The sequence below is a fragment of the Dipodomys spectabilis genome, unplaced genomic scaffold, assembly GCF_019054845.1.
Source record: "Dipodomys spectabilis isolate Male_0828 unplaced genomic scaffold, ASM1905484v1 ptg000108l, whole genome shotgun sequence".
NCBI lineage: Eukaryota > Metazoa > Chordata > Mammalia > Rodentia > Heteromyidae > Dipodomys > Dipodomys spectabilis.
The window spans coordinates 4107974-4125842 of record NW_024870785.1 but is presented as its reverse complement, the minus strand read 5'-3'; the positions used below and the strand labels follow the sequence as shown (position 1 = coordinate 4125842).

General features: G+C 49.1%; 1 protein-coding gene across 1 annotated transcript; it reads right to left on the bottom strand.

Moving 5' to 3' along the window:
- Positions 1-4320: 4320 nt before the first annotated feature.
- Positions 4321-16025, bottom strand: Knstrn (kinetochore localized astrin (SPAG5) binding protein). The gene is made up of 9 exons (XM_042687583.1): positions 15832-16025; positions 15621-15715; positions 11897-12029; positions 11403-11450; positions 9519-9624; positions 9249-9342; positions 8186-8241; positions 7233-7307; positions 4321-4991 (listed from the first exon to the last, which is right to left on the bottom strand). Exons 1-9 carry the CDS (start codon positions 16023-16025, stop codon positions 4860-4862), a joined length of 933 nt encoding a protein of 310 aa, XP_042543517.1. The 3' UTR covers positions 4321-4859.
- Positions 16026-17869: the final 1844 nt, after the last annotated feature.

Genomic DNA, 17869 nt, shown 5'->3' with positions numbered 1-17869 from the left:
CCAAGTAGCTATAATTATAGCTATGTACAATCATACCTAACATCCCCAAACCTTTTTTTTTTTGTCAGTTGTGGGGCTTGAACTCTGGGTCTGGGCACTGTCCCTGAGCTCTTCAGCTCAAGGCCACTTGAGCCACAGCACCACTTCTGGTTTTCTGTTTTTGTTTTTGGGTCCGGTCGTGGGGCCTGAACTCTGGGCCTGGGCGCTGTCCCTCAGCTCTTCAGCTCAAGGCTAGCGCTCTAACACTTGAGCCACAGCGCCACTTCTGGCTTTTTTCTTTTTGCTTATGTGGCGCTGAGGAATCGAACCCAGGGCCTCAGGCATGCAAGGCAAGAGCTCTACCACTGAGCCACCTTCACAACCCCCACTTCTGGTTTTCTGGTGGTTAATTGTAGATAAGTCTCACAGATGTTCCTGCCTGAGCTGGCTTTGAACCACAATCCTCAGATTTTAGCCTTCTGAGTAGCTAGGATTATAGGCATGAGCCACTGGCACCTAGCCCCCAGACCTTTCTTAAGTTACACTGATTATACTCACAATACTATGATACCATCACCATTATCCATTTCCAGAGCTCATCTATCACTCCAATCATAGACCTGGTGGCAGCAACTCTACTCTTTCTTGTGTGTTGGAAAACTTTTGTGTGTTCTAAATTTGCCTAATTTAGCTATTTCATATCAATTTCTCACTTGTGTATTTTGAAGGTAAATTGGGAGAGAGAAAGAGTAAACACTCTCCTTGAGAAATGTGGCAATGAATATAGGGAACGTAGTAGCTAAAAGAACAAAGATAGTTTTGTTTTCTGAGGTATACGGTTTAAACCCAGGGCGCTGTACATGTTAAACACATGCTCTGTCACTGGGCCCACATAAAAGAGGTAATTCTGGGCTCATTTTGCTTTTTTTTTTTTCATCGGTTGTAGGGCTTGAACTCTGGGCCTGGGAACTGTCCCTCAACTTAAGGCTAGCACTCTACCACTTGAGCCACAGAAGTCTCATGGACTTTCCTGCCTGGGTTGGCTTTCAACTGTGATCCTCAGATCTCAGCCTCCTGAGTAATTAGGCTTACAGGCATGAGCCACTGGTGCCCAGCTTGCTTCTTTTTTTTTTTTTTTTTTTTGGGTCCGGTCGTGGGGCCTGAACTCTGGGCCTGGGTGCTGTCCCTCAGCTCTTCAGCTCAAGGCTAGCGCTCTACCACTTGAGCCACAGCGCCACTTCCGGCTTTTTTCTTTTTGCTTATGTGGTGCTGAGGAATTGAACCCAGGGCCTCAGGCATGCAAGGCAAGCGCTCTACCACTGAGCCACCTTCCCAGCCCCTTGCTTCACTTTTTAAAATGGATGTAGGCCAGATGTTGGTGGTTCATGCCTATAATTCTAGTTACCCAGAAGGCTGAGATCTGAACGGTTCAAAGCCAGCTTGGACCAAAAGATCTGTGAAACTTACTTTCAGTTAACTAGCAAAAACCCAGAAGTAGAGGTATGGGTCTAGTAGAGCCAGACTTGAGAGAAAAGCTAAGGGACAATGCACAAGCCAAGTTCAAGGCCTGGTACCAGCACCCCCCCACCCCCCCCACACACACAAAAAAAAAGAACTCAAGTGTTTTAAACTGAGTTTTTCACAAAGAGAAAGCATAAAGATACACACACACACACACACACACACACACACACACGTAAAGAACTCGAGTGTTTTAAACTGAGTTTTTCACAAAGAGAAAGCATAAAGATGGCAATGTATAGGCCCTAGTAGGCAAAACACAATTGTTGGCTGAGCAGGTCAGGCCAGGTCTATGACCATGGAGAAAGGCTGGGTGCACTTGAGGGCTGAGGCCTCAGTACTTAGGAAGATGGTAGGATTTTACTATCACAGAGGTTTGTAGCATCTTCTATTGAGGAAAGGGGAAAGGGCTGACTAGTATTGAGGCAAAAGCATTTGCCTACTCCAGGTTGGGTAACACCATTTATCAGCTGAAGGGGTGGGGGACAGGGTGCCACTGCCAGGGCTGTGCCAACACATGTACCTGAGTTAACCAGGTCAAAGCCTGCAGGTGCATGATCTGGTTCTAGGTGTGAGTTCACCAGGGACAGATGCCAAAGTGGAAGAACTGAGGGCTGAGGACATGGGGTTTCTCTGAGAAAGAATTCTTTGGGTAAGAACTGGGAGACACAAGCTGACAGCAGAGGAAAGAGAGGCCTCCTAGTTATACACCTAGGTGGAAATTAGGGAGGGTTGACTCCAAGAGTGGACTGTGAGGGTCCATATCTTCTTCCAAGGAAGCATTGCTTTTGTTCTCTGCCAAAAATGTCAATTACAAATTTACTTGAGAAAACAATCTTTTAAGCCAGGTGCCAGTGGCTCACACCTGTAATCCTAGCTATTCAGAGGCTGAGGTCTGAGATGAATGGTTCGAAGCCAGCCTAGGCAGGAAACTTTGTGAGACTCTTATCTCCAGTTAACCACCAGAAAACTGGAAGAGAAGCTGTGGCTTGAAGTGGTAGAGTGCTAGCTTTGAGTGAAAAAGTTCAGGGACAGCCGGGTGCTGGTGCCTCACACCTGTAATCCTAGCTACTGAGGAGGCTGAGATCTGAGGATCGCGGTTCAAAGCCAGCCTGGGCAGGAAAGAGCGTGAGACTCCTATCTCCAATAAACCACCAGAAAACCAGAAGTGGTGCTGTGGCTCAAGTGGTAGAGCGCTCGCCTTGAGCTGAAGAGCTGAGGGACAGTGCCCAGTCCCAGAGTTCAGGCCCCACGACCGACCAAAAAAAAAAAAAAAGCTCAGGGACAGTGCCCAGGCCCTGAGTTCAAGCCCTACACCTAACAAAATGAAACAAAACCAACAACAAAGAAAACCAACAATCTTTTTTTTTTTTAGGTCTGGTCGTGGGGCCTGAACTCTGGGCTTGGGCGCTGTCCCTCAGCTCTTCAGCTCAAGGCTAGCACTCTACCACTTGAGCCACAGCACCACTTCCGGCTTTTTTCTTATGTGGTGCTGAAGAATCGAACCCAGGGCCTCAGGCATGCAAGGCAAGTGCTCTACCACTGAGTCACCTTCCCAGCCCCAACCAACAATCTTTTAAATGAGACAATCCTAAAAATGTGCACAAGGAAAAAAATTAGCCCTTCTCTATGTACAAAATATTCCAGATATAACTCTCCAAGGGTAAACAATTATTATTGCTTTAAGCAAAGGTGGGGTCTCTGGAAAGCCTTGAAGATACTTATGATGGAATGGGAAGGTGTGGTGAAGAAAGCGGGAAGAGCAACAAGGGAAATGACTAGAACAAAGGCCCACCTACAAGGACTACAGAAGAAAATATGGCTGTCTTGGGTAAACCTAAGGGGAAGGTGCTGCAGACTTCAGGAGGTGGACTATGGGATGTATGGCATTAGGCCCAGTTCTGGGTGTGCCAGGCAAAGAGTACACAGGGAGATGTGGTGGATGGAACCTAGCACTCACTGCTACAAATGGAGAACCGAGGAAGGCGGGGGGTAGGGGGAGTGGGTGGGGTGATAGTGACAGGTACTTAAGAGTGGAGGAAAAATATTCTAGATCAGTGAGAATATCCTGAGTTTAATATAATGTTCAGATGAGATATTTAGGTTAAAAGGTTATTTCTCCTTTTCTTTTTGGTCAGTCGTGGGGCCTGAACTCTGGGCCTGGACGCTGTCACTCAGCTCTTCAGCTCAAGGCGAGCACTCTACCACTAGAGCCACAGCACCACTTCCAGCTTTTTCTGTTTATATGGTACTGAGGAATGGAACCCAGGGCCTCATGCATGCAAGGCAAGCACTCTACCACTGAGCCACCTTCCCAGCCCTATATCCTTATTTTGTACCAGTGTAGAACTAACTCAAGGCCTTGTGCTCTGGGGCTCAGGTGTCTTGCTTATAACAAGGCCTGACATTTTGTTAGCTAATTGGAGATGTACTCATACAGACTTTTCTGCCTGAGCTGGCTTCAAATGGTGTTCCTCCAGATCTCAGCCTCCTGAGGAAGGTAGGATTATACGTAAGAGCCACTAGCACCAGCTTTAGAAGTCTATTTTCAAGCCGGGCGCTGGTGGCTCACGCCTGTAATCCTAGCTCCTCAGGAGGCTGAGATCTGAGGATCGCGGTTCAAAGCCAGCCCAGGCAGGAGAGACCGTGAGACTCCTATCTCCAATAAACCACCAGAAAACCGGAAGTGGCGCTGTAGCTCAAGTGGTAGAGTGCTCGCCTTGAGCTGAAGAGCTGAGGGATAGCGCCCAGGCCCAGAGTTCAAGCCCCACGACCGACAAAAAAAAAAAAAAAAAAGAAGTCTATTTTCATTCCTCAGTGTTACAGTCAGAATATTTAAAATATTTATTTCAAAAGTAGTACTTAAAAACAAACAGACAGATGTCATTTGGATGAAAAGCTCCAAGATGTATTATTTGCAAGTCCAGTTTCATAAATTGACAATGAAGTACTATTCTGTCCATGACTCAATGATGTCTCCTGTGTGCACCTCTGCTCCACTGTAATTAAGGGTTGCTTTCTGCAAATCTGCCTGTGACTTCCTCGATTCTTCAACTGTAGCTGATTAAGTCTCCTGATTCTAATGGTGGGCTGTTTTATGGCCTAGGAGGTGGAGTCAAGCCTCCAGGACCCTTGTGTAGGCCTCCATTATCTACAAGTGAAGCTCAGAACTGACCAATCTGAAGCTAGGGAAAATGGCTTAGAAGAGGAACTCCCATTCAGTATAAACTGCCCTGAATCCTACTGTAGAAAAAGTTGTCAATTGGGGATGGAGAGTTCAAGATTATGGCCAAGAAGATATCCTACATGGCTTCCTCTGAGTTTACCCCAAGTGGGAGCCACCTGGCCCCTGCCTTTTATTACATTTCTAATAGCTGCTCCATTTCCTCCAAGGCTACTGAAATGTCACTGGCTTGATCATTACACAGAGTTTGCTGTTCCAGGAATCGGATTCTTTCTTCTTCTTTCATCTTCAACTTTACCTTTAAGGCCTGCAAAGCAAAGCATTACAAAAGAAGAAAGAAAAAAAAAAAATCACACAAAACTTTTACTTTTTTTTGTGTGTGGTGGGGGGGGGGGGGGGGAGGGGTGTGTGTGAGGGGTGGCCAGTCCTGGGGCTTTAACTTGGGGCCTGGGTGCTGTCACTGAGCAAAAGAAGCTCAAGGCTAGCACTCTACTACTTGAGCCACAGTGCTACTTCCAGCTTTTTATGTGGTACTAAGGAATTGAACCCAGGGCTTCACCCATGGTAGGCAAGCACTCTAACACTAAGCTACATTCCCAGCCTAAACTCTTTTTCTTTTGTTGGTCATGGGGCTTGAACTCTGGGCCTGGGCGCTGTCCTTCAGTTTTTCAGCTCAAGGCTAGCGCTCTACCACTTGAGCCACAGCACCATTTCCATCCCAGTCCAAAACTCTTGAGTCACGAGACAATGCCCACACTGGAACACCAGGCTTTTATTCCCTTGAAGAAGACCAGTAGAAAACCAACAGACACTGTATTTTCTATCTTTTGATTTTGTTTATCTGTATTGGTGTTAGGCAATGTCTCTATACCACAGACTGCTATGCCTAAAAAAAGAGCAAAAATATCCTCTATGTCTCATCCAACAAGTGGAAGACTTACACAAGCAAGTGGAAGCAGCCAGAATTAAAAATCCTGGCTGGGCAACAGTTGCTCACGCCTGTAATCCTAGCTACTCAGGAAGCTGAGAGCTGAGGATCGCAATTCAAAGCCAGCCAGGCAGCAAAGTCCATAAGACTCTTATTTCTGTGGCTCAAGTGGTAGAGAGCTAGCCTTGAACTGAGCATTTGCCATGAGCTGAAGAGCTGAGCTACAGCACCCAGGCCCAGAGTTCAAGCCCCATAACTGACCAAAAAAAAAAAAAAAAAGAAAGAAAGAAAAAAGAAAAAGGAAAAGCATGCTGATGTTTGCAGTGCAGGCCTCATCCTTGGGATGCCACACTCCCACGGCAGGGCTTTTGCACAATCTCATTCTGTCAGTGTCCACTGACACATGTGCACATTTCTGAGCTACAGCCCCAGACCCAGATGCAAGCTCTTCTGTGTTCAGGAACAGAAAAAAAAAATTATTGGGAAAAATCTGGTAAAATATAGGCCTGGAATTCAGTTAACAATACATACACCAATGTTGGGGTATATGACAACTATAAAATGTTTCTATTAAAGAAATTCAATTTTTTGTATTATTTTTACAACTTTTCTGTAAATCTAAAATTAATTCAAAATAGTTTATTAATAGTTGGGCATCTGGTGGCTCAGGCCTGTAATCTTTTTTGTCAGTTATGGGGCTTGAACTCTGGGACTGAGCGCTGTCCCTCAGCTCTTCAGCTCAAGAGTGCTCACCTTGAGCACTCTACCATTTGAGCCACAGCTCCACTTCCAGTTTTCTAGTGGCTTATTGGAGATAAGAGTCTCATGGACTTTCCTGCCTGGGCTAGCTTTGAACCATGATCCTCAGATCTCAGCCTCCTCAGTAGCTAGGATTACAGGTGTGAGCCATCGGCACCCGGCAGGCCTATAATCTTGACTACTCAGGAGTCTGAGATCTGAAGATTGCAGTTTGAAGCGAGCCTGGCCAGAAAAATCTGTGAGACTCTGAGATCCAACTAACCAGAAAAAAGATGGAAGAAGAGCTATGGATCAAGTGGTACAGCACTAGCTTTGAATAAAAAAAGCTTAGGAACAGTGCTCAGGCTCTGATTTCAAGCCCCAGGACTGGCTCCAAAGGGGGAAAAAAAAAGGCCAAGTAGCTGGGCACTAGTGGCTCACTCCTGTAATTCTAGCTACTCAGGAGGCTGAGATCTGATGATCCCAATTTGAAGTCAGTCTAGGCAGAAAAGTCTGTGAGACTCATCTCCAATTAAACCACAAACAGCTGGAGGTGGAGCTGTGGCTCCAGTGCTAGAGCACTAGCTTAGAGCACAAAAGCTCTGGGTATTGCCCAAGCCCAGAGTTCAAGCCCCAGGACCAGGAAAAAAAAAACCAAAAAACAAAAATCAAAAACCCAAGCATAATGGCACACATTTGTAAACCCAAGAGGGATTAAGAGGCTGAGGCAGGAAAATACTAAGTTTGAGGCTAGCCTGGGCTACTTAGCAAGACCCTGTCTCAAAAACAAAAACAGGGAGAAGAGAGGGAAGTACTTCTCCATCAGTCTTCCAAAGTGGTAGAACACAACAGTACTGCCTTAAGATACCATTGGCCCCTCACCTGTAACTCCTCCATCTGCTTCCTGGCAGTTTCATTAAAAAGCTTCAGCTCATCTTGCAGCGTTTCTAATAGCAACTAAGAGGAAAGCAAATGTGATAAATCTTCAAATAAAAGGAGAGCTGGATTAGGCGATGGCTAATGTTCTTCCACTCATTCATCACTTACTGTGGACTCTTCATTGAGGCCCCTTAAAGGTCCTTTATAGGAATAATTTCTAAGTACTACAGACTTCTACATCTTAAGTAGAGCAAAGACATCCTCTACGTCCTCTGCAGTACTCCAGTATTTATCCAAACCATCTGAAGCAACCAGACCCAATAATTGGGTCTTCCCACAGGTCTTGAGATACCAAGTCCATGTACTATAATGTGCTCTGTGCTATATCCACTGCTTATAAGAGCTGAGGAAGGATCCATTCTGAGTTGAAGATGACAAGTGATCTCTCAGGGGAAGAAGTCAGACAAATTTCAAAAACAGTAAGCCTATATGCATTACCTTCCTTCTTTAAAAAAGCAAACAACAGAAAACCGTGCGTTCAAATATAACAGGCTGGAGAAATGCATCATACCGTTCTCAGCAAAGGAGTAGGGGAGAAATTTAAAAAGTGAAGAATGGAGAGAATAGGAAGTTCTCTGTACAAGTTTACCCTATCATGTTTCTGACAACAGTGCTGGGAAATGAACCCAGGACATCATGCATGCACGGCAAGTCCTTTCCCACTGGGCCACATCCCTGCCCCCCCTCCCTGTACGTGTTTTAAAGAAGTACACTTTCAAGTAAGACCTACTTACATTAAGTTCACAGCTACCCTTCATCTAAAATATGCTGTTAAGTACACATTCCCTTGTTCATGGAAAAGCAAAGCTTCTGGGGTTTGCTGAGCACAGGTAGAGATCTTAGATCTACAGATCCCTGGGTCACAGGGCCCCATGCATTCACACTCATGCCCTCACCATAGAGTCCGAGTGATCCGTGGTGAGTTCTTGCTGTGAAGCCAGGGTCTCACTGCCTAGAAAGCATGGAAGCAACAAAGTCAGCCTCACCTGCGAACAATACCCTCAATGGAACATAGCTCTAAAACAACCACAGGTGTATTCCTGAGGGAAACTTCTCTGTATGTCTACTCCTGGGCATTCTGCATTTGTTTATGCGCGTCCTGGAATTTGAACTCAAGACCTGGGCACTATATCTGAGCTTTTTTTGCCCAAGGGATCCTGCAGTTTATCCAGTCCATTCAGAGTCAGCATTGCTTAATCTCTTAGGTCAGAAGCCAGGGACCTCTCCCTGGCAGTCTCTTAAGTCAGAGACCAGGGACCTCTCCTGGCAGTCTCTTAGGTCAGGGGCCAGGGACCCTTCCTGGGCAGTCATTGACTCCTGTATTTGGCTTGAGCTGCCTCACAATCTCTAGGCAATTCCTATTTTCTACAAACAGTGTTTAAACAGGAATCACCTTTGTGTGATGTTTCTATGTTTATACTATTTCCTTCTGCATGTAAGCTGAGCTCCCTTTGCTACTTCCCACATAAACTCAGCACTTGGGAGGCTGAGGCAGGAGGAACAAGTGTTCAAAGTCACCCTGAGCTATCTAGTGGGTTAAAGACCAGTGTGGCTATAGAGACCCTGTCTCAAGAAACAATACAAATGAAAACCAATGTCAAGGGGCTGGGAAGGTGGCTCAGTGGTAGAGTGCTTGCCCTGCATTCATGAGGTCCTGGGTTTGATTTCTCAGCACCACATAAGCAGAAAAAGCTGGAAGTGGCTCTGTGGCTCAAGTGGTAGAGCGCTAGCCTTGAGCTGAAGGGCTGAGGGACAGTGCCCAGGCCCAGAGTTCAGATCCCTGGACCGCCAAAAAAACAAAACACAAAAACCAAAAAATCAACCAACATCAACTGAGAAGAGTGAACTCTCGATTTTCAGGGCATAGTGAAGCAGCTCCCACACCACTGGGCAGCAATGCTGTACTGCTGATTAGCCCTGCGCTGACTCTTCGGAAGATGGCAGAGTGATGTCTCTCACCTGGGTTGAGGCCCTTGCTCTCCAAAATTGCTAAGCAGTTGTCCTGGAACCTCTCCAGCAGCTCCACCTTCTGAGTCAGATCTTTCAGTTCTTCCTATTGGAGTGCCACAGACAGGTCAGGAAGTGCCCCACAAATGACAGGTCTTCCTTGCATGTGCTTTTGGTCAACCAAGCTCAAAGAACACTGGCTTCTCTCAGTACCCTTGGGCAACTTGCTCCCTCGCATTTCCCACAAGCCTCGCCCTCACAAAGGAGATGTGGGGCTCCTACCTGAGTTTCCGTCAACTTCTGGTGCAACTGCTGGTTGACAGCCTCTAAAAGCTGGTTCTTATCCTTGAGGTCTTCCTCTGACCTTTGCTTACCCAGTGGCTTGTAGCTGTAACAACAGTTGCTTACATGAAGAGGGAATTATTCAAATGGGTTTGAATTCTATCTTTTTGACACATTGGTATATAACTTCATGTTCGCCGGGCGCCGGTGGCTCACACCTGTAATCCTAGCTACTCAGGAGGCTGAGATCTGAGGATCGAGGTTCAAAGCCAGCCCAGGCAGAGAAGTCCGTGAGACTCTTATCTCTAATAAACCACTAGAAAACCGGAAGTGGTGTTGTGGCTCAAGTGGTAGAGCGCTCGCCTTGAGCTGAAGAGCTGAGGGGCAGAGCCCAGGCCCAGAGTTCAAGCCCCATGACCAACCAAAAAAAAAAAAAATTTCACGCTCTACTCTTTCATTTCTAGAGTCAAAAGAGCAACTATATTTCATTATGAGAGAATAAATTCATGACAATACTTAATCCAGGTGCTGACACATGGTAAGCATTTAATAATACTCACTATCATCACTACCAATACTGAACCTTCACTACGGAGAATTCAGTTGTGATTTTTTGACAGTGTCAGGCTCTATAGTTCAGGATGTCTCAAACTCACAGTCCTCCCGCCTTAGGCTTCCAGGTGCTGGATTACAGGCCTGTGTCACTACGCTAGCTTGTCTTTAAGACTTGTGTGTGTGTGCGTGTGCATGCCAGTCCTAGGGTTAAACTCAGACTGGGTGCTGTCCCTGAGCTTTTGTGCTCAAGTCTAGTGCTCTACCACTTAAGCCACAGTTCCATTGCTGGCTTTTTGGTGGTTAATGGAGATGAGGAGTCTCAGACTTTCTTGCCCAGGCTGGCTTTGAGCTGTGACCCTTGGATCAGTCTCTGAGTAGCTGGGATTTACAGCTGTCAGCCACTGGGGGTGACTGGTTCATCTGTCTCAGTCTACTCAGAGCAAGTATGGGAAAAGAACCCCTTTCTCACAACTTTTGCTGAGTCAAAACAGGGGATCCTAACAACTCAAAACATGTTAATAGGGCTGGGAAGGTGGCTCAGTGGTAGAGCGCTTGCCTTGCATGCCTGAGGCCCTGAGTTCGATTCCTCAGCACCACATAAGCAAAAAGAAAAAAAAAAGCCGGAAGTGGTGCTGTAGCTCAAGTGGTAGAGAGCTAGCCTTGAGCTGAAGAGCTGAGGGACAGCACCCAAGCCCAGAGTTCAGGCCCCACGACCGGACCCCCCCAAAAAAAAAAAAACCATGTTAATAGATTTGGAATTAAGTATACAGAATTTTCAGATAATTATGATGTTTATAGACTGACCAGCATGTTTGTCTCCATTGCCAGAATAGTTATCCTGACTTCCTATCCCAGTCCTTCAAGTCCAGAAGCTTCACACTCCTGTTTGTAGGTCATGAACAGGAGTCTTGCCAGGAGGCCCAAAAGCTCTTGTCTGGGACTCAAGATGGTACTACCAATTCTTTTCTTTTTTTTTAATAAGTTATTTATTGTGAAGATACTGTACAGGGGGTTACAGTTACATGAGCAAGGTAATGAATATGTTTCTTATCCTCTGTTTTTCCTCTACCATCCCTGTCTTACCACCTCTTCAACTACACTCCACCCTCACTCCCTCCAACCCCGTGCCCCTCCCTTCCCCCCCACCCCCTCCCCCCCACCCGCACTACCAATTCTTACCTGACAACAACTCTCATGAAAATTTCCCTCAGTATCTAAAGTGGTACCCAGACTGTGTCATGTTAAACAGTCCCACTAGTGAATGTAAGATACCAGTGGGGTTGTCATTACCCACGGCCCTGGGCCAGCTTAGTTCTCCCTGATGCTCACCCCTTTCGGAGGGTTTTCCTGATGGTAGTCTCTGCAGCTTTCATCTGCCTAGAGAAGCAAAAATGAAGAAATGAATCAGAGCAGCACACTTAACTGGGACTAGAGGCTGCTCAGACCAGCAACCTCCACTAAGAGCTAGCTCCCACCTTCCATGCCTGCTCCTCAGGCTGGTACCTGGCCTTGATGAGGCCTCAGTGCACTCAGATCAAGTGAGAGGAAAAGAATACCTTTTTCACAACTCTGGCTAAGTCAACACAGGGGACCCTAAACAACCACCTCAGCGCTGTAGGGCTTTGTGTCCCCACCCACAGCTTGTCTTGTCATTCTGGTGCCTTTGCTCTCATGCCCTGGTATTTAATCTTGGCACCGAATCATTTCTAGCAAGGTCTTGTCCTCTCTTCCTCTCTCTCAGTGCTGTGGACCTGACTCACAGTATACATACGCTAGGCAAGCGCTCTACCACAAAGCCACAGATACCAATGATCTGCCCTCACCCAATATCTCGTTTTGGTTTGGTGACTTTTGTAATATCGTTCTCTGAGCCTCCTGAATGAGGATGTCTGGGAACATCAACTTCTTTGGACTTAACAGGTAGGAGACTCTTAAAAGTAGCTCGAGTTTGTGAATCTGCAAGGGAAAACGAGAGGGTGAAGCCTCAAGCATAGCACTGCAGTATTTAACAGCCCCACCCAAGTCACGTGACTTCAATCTCTCAGGCCACGCCCAACTTGTGAAGATGAATTCAGATTAAGATTGCTGTGCTGGATGTTGGAGGCTCACACCTATAATCCTAACTACTCTGGAGGCTGAGATCTAAGCATCACAGTTCAAAGCCAGATTGGAAAATCTATGAGACTTATTGCCAATTAACCAAAATAGCCAGAAGTGGAGCTGTGGCTCAAGTGGTAGAACACTAGCCTTGAGCAAAGAAGATTAGGGAAGGCACCCACGACCTGAGTTAAAGCCCCAGAACTGACATAAAAACTAAAAATAAAAAATACTTCTAGACTCACTGTAGGGGAAACCAAATTCTTCAATTGTGACAGCTAAGTGTGGAATAAATGTGAATACAGACATTGATATCAACCAAAGCCCGGGCACTTGTAGCTCACACTTGTAATACTAGATATTCAAGAAGTTAAGATCTAGAGGATTGCAGTTCAAAGTCAGTTTGTGCAGAAAAGTCCAAGACCCCCAACTCTAATTACACAGAAAGATGCTAGACTAGAGACATGACTAAGGCAGTAGAGTGCTAGCCAGGAGCAAGAAAACTGAACAAGAGCTGAAGGCATTGAGTTCAGGCCCCAGTTCCCCTCACCCCGCCCCCCCCTCACCCCAAACAGTAATGGCAACTAAAGGGAAAATGGAAGTTAGTTGGTAAAACTTGTCCAAATCTTCACCAAGCAACAACAGAACCAACTGTGCCACCTCATTAAGCTCCCTACACACATCCTAAGGCAACACTCCAGCTGCATTTTATTTATTTATTGCCCATCCTAGGGCTTAAACTCAGGGCCTGGGCACTGTTTCTGAGCCTCTCTGTGGGCAAGGGTAGAGCTCTACCACCTGAGCCACAGTGCCACTTCTGGCTTTTTCCGTTTATGTGATACTAAGGAATGGAACACAGGGCTTCATGCATGCTAGGCACGCACTCTGCCACTAAGCCACATTCTCAGCCCCCAGCTGCTTTTTAAATGATGTGTCTACTGCCACCAAAAGCCATCCTAACCCTCCAGAAGAAATCTGGCACATGACAGAAGGTCCAGAAATAGCTGGTGGAACAAATGGAAGACTGGCTGTAGTCCTTCATCGCTACCTGTCTCCTCTCCCCCTACCCCTCTCTTCTTTCTCTTTCTCTCTTTCATGTTCTCTCTTTTTGCTAGTTCTGGGGCTTGACTTCAGGATCTGGACACTGTCCCTGACCTACTTTTTGCTCAAGGCGAGCACTCTACCTCATGTCTAGCACACAGCCTCATGTCTAGCTTTTTATGTGGTACTGAAGAATTGAACCCAAGGTGTCATACATGCTAGGCAAGGACTCTACCACTAAGCCACATTCCCAGTCTCCCCTACCCCCCTTTTTCTGGTTGCCAGTCCTGGGGCTTGACAACAAGGATTAGGTTGCTGTTCCTTAGCGTTTTTGCTCAATGTTACCACTTGAGCCACAGCTCTACTTCTGGCTTTTTAAAATTTTTTAAAATTTTTTTATTTTTTGTCAGTCATAGGGCCTGAACTCTGGGCCTGGGCACTGTCCCTCAGCTCTTCAGCTCAAAGCTAGCGCTCTACCACTTGAGCCACAGTGCCACTTCTGGCTTTTTCTGTTTATGTGGTGCTGAGGAATCGAACCCAGGGCTTCATGCATGCAAGGCAAGCACTCTACCACTGAGCCATCTTCCCAGCCCCTACTTCTGGCTTTTTGGTAGTTAACTGGAGATAAGAGTCTTGTAGACTTTCCTGCCCAGACTGGCTTTGAACGCTGATCTTCAGAGTTCAGCCTCCTTAATAGCTAGAATTAGATATGAACCACTAGTGCACAGCTCCTCTGCTCTTCCAGAGAGCTGCCTCTGCTACCTGCCCATACATTTGTGGTCATTTGTTCTGATCTTCTTGTGGGCCAGGACTGGATAACTCCTCTACCAAACACTGGGTTTCTAGGATTTAGATTCACAGCAAGTCTTACTCAAGTAGCTTATTCAGGGGGTAAGTACATTGCTGCACTACCACCCAACCCAATAAATACACATACATACACATACACACACGCACACACACGCACACAGGCTTTTGTATTTCTTTTTTGGATCAAACCTAGGGCCTTGCTTATGCTGGGCAAGTGCTCTACACTGAACCCCACCCCTGGGCCATGTTTTTCTAGATCATACTAACTTCATTGTGTTCACTGTAAAATGGCCCACTTAAGCATGATGTAAGAGGCATAATAACTAAATCAAGCTGAAATAATGAGGTGCAAAGTGCTCAATCATATTAGTTAGGGGGGAAAATCCCTGCTTCTTTTTTTTTTTTTTGTCGGTCGTGGGGCTTGAACTCTGGGCCTGGGCGCTGTCCCTCAGCTCTTCAGCTCAAAGCGAGCGCTCTACCACTTGAGCTACCGTGCCACTTCCGGTTTTCTGGTGGTTTATTGGAGATAGGAGTCTCACGGTCTCTCCTGTCCGGGCTGGCTTTGAACTGTGATCCTCAGATCTCAGCCTCCTGAGTAGCTAGGATTACAGGCGTGAGCCACCAGCGCCCGGCTCCTGCTTCTTTCTTTTCTGGCAGTTTTAGAGTTCCAACTCAGGACTTTGAACTTGTTAGGCAGGAGCCCAACCACTTGAGCTATGTCTCTGGCCCTTTTTGTAACAGGGAGCCACTTCTCCTCCCAAGACCAACCTGTACCATGATCCCCCTATAAATGCTTCCCACAGAGAGCGGTTGACAGGCAGACTCTGAGATGAAGTCCAAAAGTTGTAAAGGGGTGTGGTTACATATACATATATATGTACAACACATATATACAAAATATATATGTATGCATATATATGTATATGTATATATATATGTATGTGTGTGTATATATCTATATACACACACACACACACAGCAGAGCTGTGTGGAGAGATCTGGCTCTTCCTTCCCATAAGGCCTGGTCCTTGCTGAGCCAAGATTACTATTTCAGGTGTATGTAATAGGAAAGAGGACAACTCTGAAAAGCCTATTCACTTCGGAGATCAATCCTGCCACTACTCTTCAACATAAGGACTGCAAGGAATCATCTGGAAGGGATCACAAATAGCTGCACCATCCCCCTCCCCCCCCCCCCCAAATGTTCTGGTATCTAAGAGCTTGCTGTATACATGGGATCTCTAGCTGAGGCGGCTCAACCACCGAGACACCTCACCACAAGCAGAAACCACAGAAGGGCTGGGTGCCTTGCTGGTTGACACCGGTAATCCTCGCTCCTGAGGAGGCCGAGCTACGAGGATAGCGGTTTGATGCCAGCCCCCCCCCCCCCCCCCCCCCCAGGCAGCCAAGTCCCTGAGACTCTCATCCCCAACAAGCTACACGTGGAGGCGTGGCTCAAGTGGTACAACCCCAGCCTAGAGGCGAAGAGGAAGGGGCGGCCCGACTTCCAGCCAGTGGGCTGGGCTGGCACCGGCCCCTCCCTGGGGTGGGGGACCCCCCCCCCACGAGAGGTCGCCCCTCCCCGAGGGAGGCCCTTACCTGAGGGCTGCCCTGCGCTCGGCGCCGAGGGGGGCTGCAGGCCGTGCAGCGTCTTGGCCGCGCTGGTCATGGTCACGGGGCCGCCCGGCTGGGGCCTGCAAGGGGGCCGAGCGGGTGTGACCGAGCGGGCGGGCCAGCCGCGCGCCCCGCCGCCCCTCAGAGAAGCTCCCCCCGCCCCCCGGCCCAGCCTCCGCCCCGGGGGAGCCCGAACCCCGGCGCCGGCCGCTCCGCGTCGCTCTCGTCCGGGACACTGGGGGCCGCAACCGCCAGGGCGCCCTCGGAGTCGGCCGCCTCCGTTTCAAATGGGGACTTCCGGTAGCTGGGCGGAAGGGAGCGCAGTTCCGGTGTGGCGGGCCCGGCCGTACGGAAGGCCGTGGCTCGGGCCGCCACGCTGGGGGCCGCCATGCTGTACGGACTGCAGGGCCCGGATCTGGCCGGGACCGGGCGCGCCCGTGGCGGGCCTGCGTGGAGCTGGCGAGCCGCAGCGCCGGGCCCCGGGCGCCGGCCGCACAGGGCCCACGTTGGGCTCTAGGTCACAATCCTCTTTATTTCGAGCGGAGATTATCAGGGGCGCCCCGGGAGCCCCTCGGAGGCTGCCGCGTCCGCCGCCTCCTCCCCCGCGCGGGATCGCTGGAGACGCTGCGGGAGATGGCACGCGATGGCGTGCGGGCTGCCGTTGCCAGCCTGGCTCTTCCCTAGCGCGTCGGCGGCGGTCAGATCTGATGCGAGCCCTCCCCGGCCTGCGCCGGGCCCGGCCCCGACCCCGACCCCGACCCGACGGGAGCGGCCGGCAGGGCCCGACCCCGACCCCGACCCCGACCCGACGGGAGCGGCCGGCAGGGCCCGGCCCCGGCCCCGACCCCGACCCGACGGGAGCGGCCGGCAGGGCCCGACCCCGACCCCGACCCCGACCCCGACCCCGACCCGACGGGAGCGGCCGGCAGGGCCCGACCCCGACCCCGACCCCGACCCGACGGGAGCGGCCGGCAGGGCCCCGACCCCGACCCGACGGGAGCGGCCGGCAGGGCCCGACCCCGACCCGACGGGAGCGGCCGGCAGGCGCAGCCCCGACCCCAACCCAACGGGGCAGCGGGCAGGGCCAGCCCCCGACCCGACGGGGCAGCGGGCAGGGCCGTCCCCCACGGGTTTGGCCGGCAGGACTGACTGCGGCGCCGCCCTCGTGGGAGTGTGCAATCCAGGAACTGGACGACGACACTGATAGATACTCACCTACTGAAGGAAAAAGTACGCGGTGCTGTGAGGGGAAAAAAGCCGAAGGATAGGCTTGGAGTGTGAGGGAAGATGTGATCCTTGCTGATTCAGGGAGGAAGAGGAGAAGGAGAGGGAGGGGGGATGAAGAGGAGGAAGAAGAATGGACAAGTGCAAAGTTCCTCCCAGGCAGAAGGCTGGTCATCCTAGCTACTCTGGAAGATTGTGGTTTGAGGCCAGCCCAAATGAGAGACCTTCATCTCCAGCTGGGAACGTGGCTCAGAGGTAGAATGCTTGCCTAGCATGCATGAAGCCCCGGGCTTGATTCCTCAGTACCACACACAGATAAAGCTGGCAGTGGTGCTGTGGCTCAAGTGGTAGAGTGCTAGCCTTGAGCCAAAAAAGCTCAGGGACAGTGCCCAGGCCCTGAGATCAAGCCTCAAGACTGGAGGCAAGGAGGGAGGAAGGGAGAGAGAGAGAGAGGGAAAGAGAGAGAGAGAGGAAAAGAGAAGGAGAGAGAAGAGAGGGAAATTCTCAATGAATTTAAGGGGGGAAAAAAAAAACTGTGCTGGAGCACCCTGTTTCTCCTTGTGCTACTGGAGAAGCACAAATAGGAGGATTAGGGTTCACGCTGGTCTGAGCACAAATGCCAGACCCCAGGAAGAAAAAGGTAGGAGAAAGGTACAGATAAAGCAGGAAAGAAGCAAAGTGGCAGCCTTTGTGCCAGGGTAAAGGATTCAGTTTGATCTTAAGAATAATAGGGGGCTGGGAAGGTGGCTCAGTGGTAGAGCACTTGCCTTGCATGCCTGAGGCCCTGGGTTCATTCCTCAGCACCACATAAGCAAAAAGAAAAAAGCCGGAACTGGTGCTGTGGCTCAAGTGGTAGAGTGCTAGCCTTGAGCTGAAGAGCTGAGGGACAGCGCCCAGGCCCAGAGTTCAGGCCCCATAACCGGACCCAAAAAAAAATAGGAAGCCACTCCACACATTAGAAGAGTGTCATCATATATATATATATATATATATATATATATATATATATA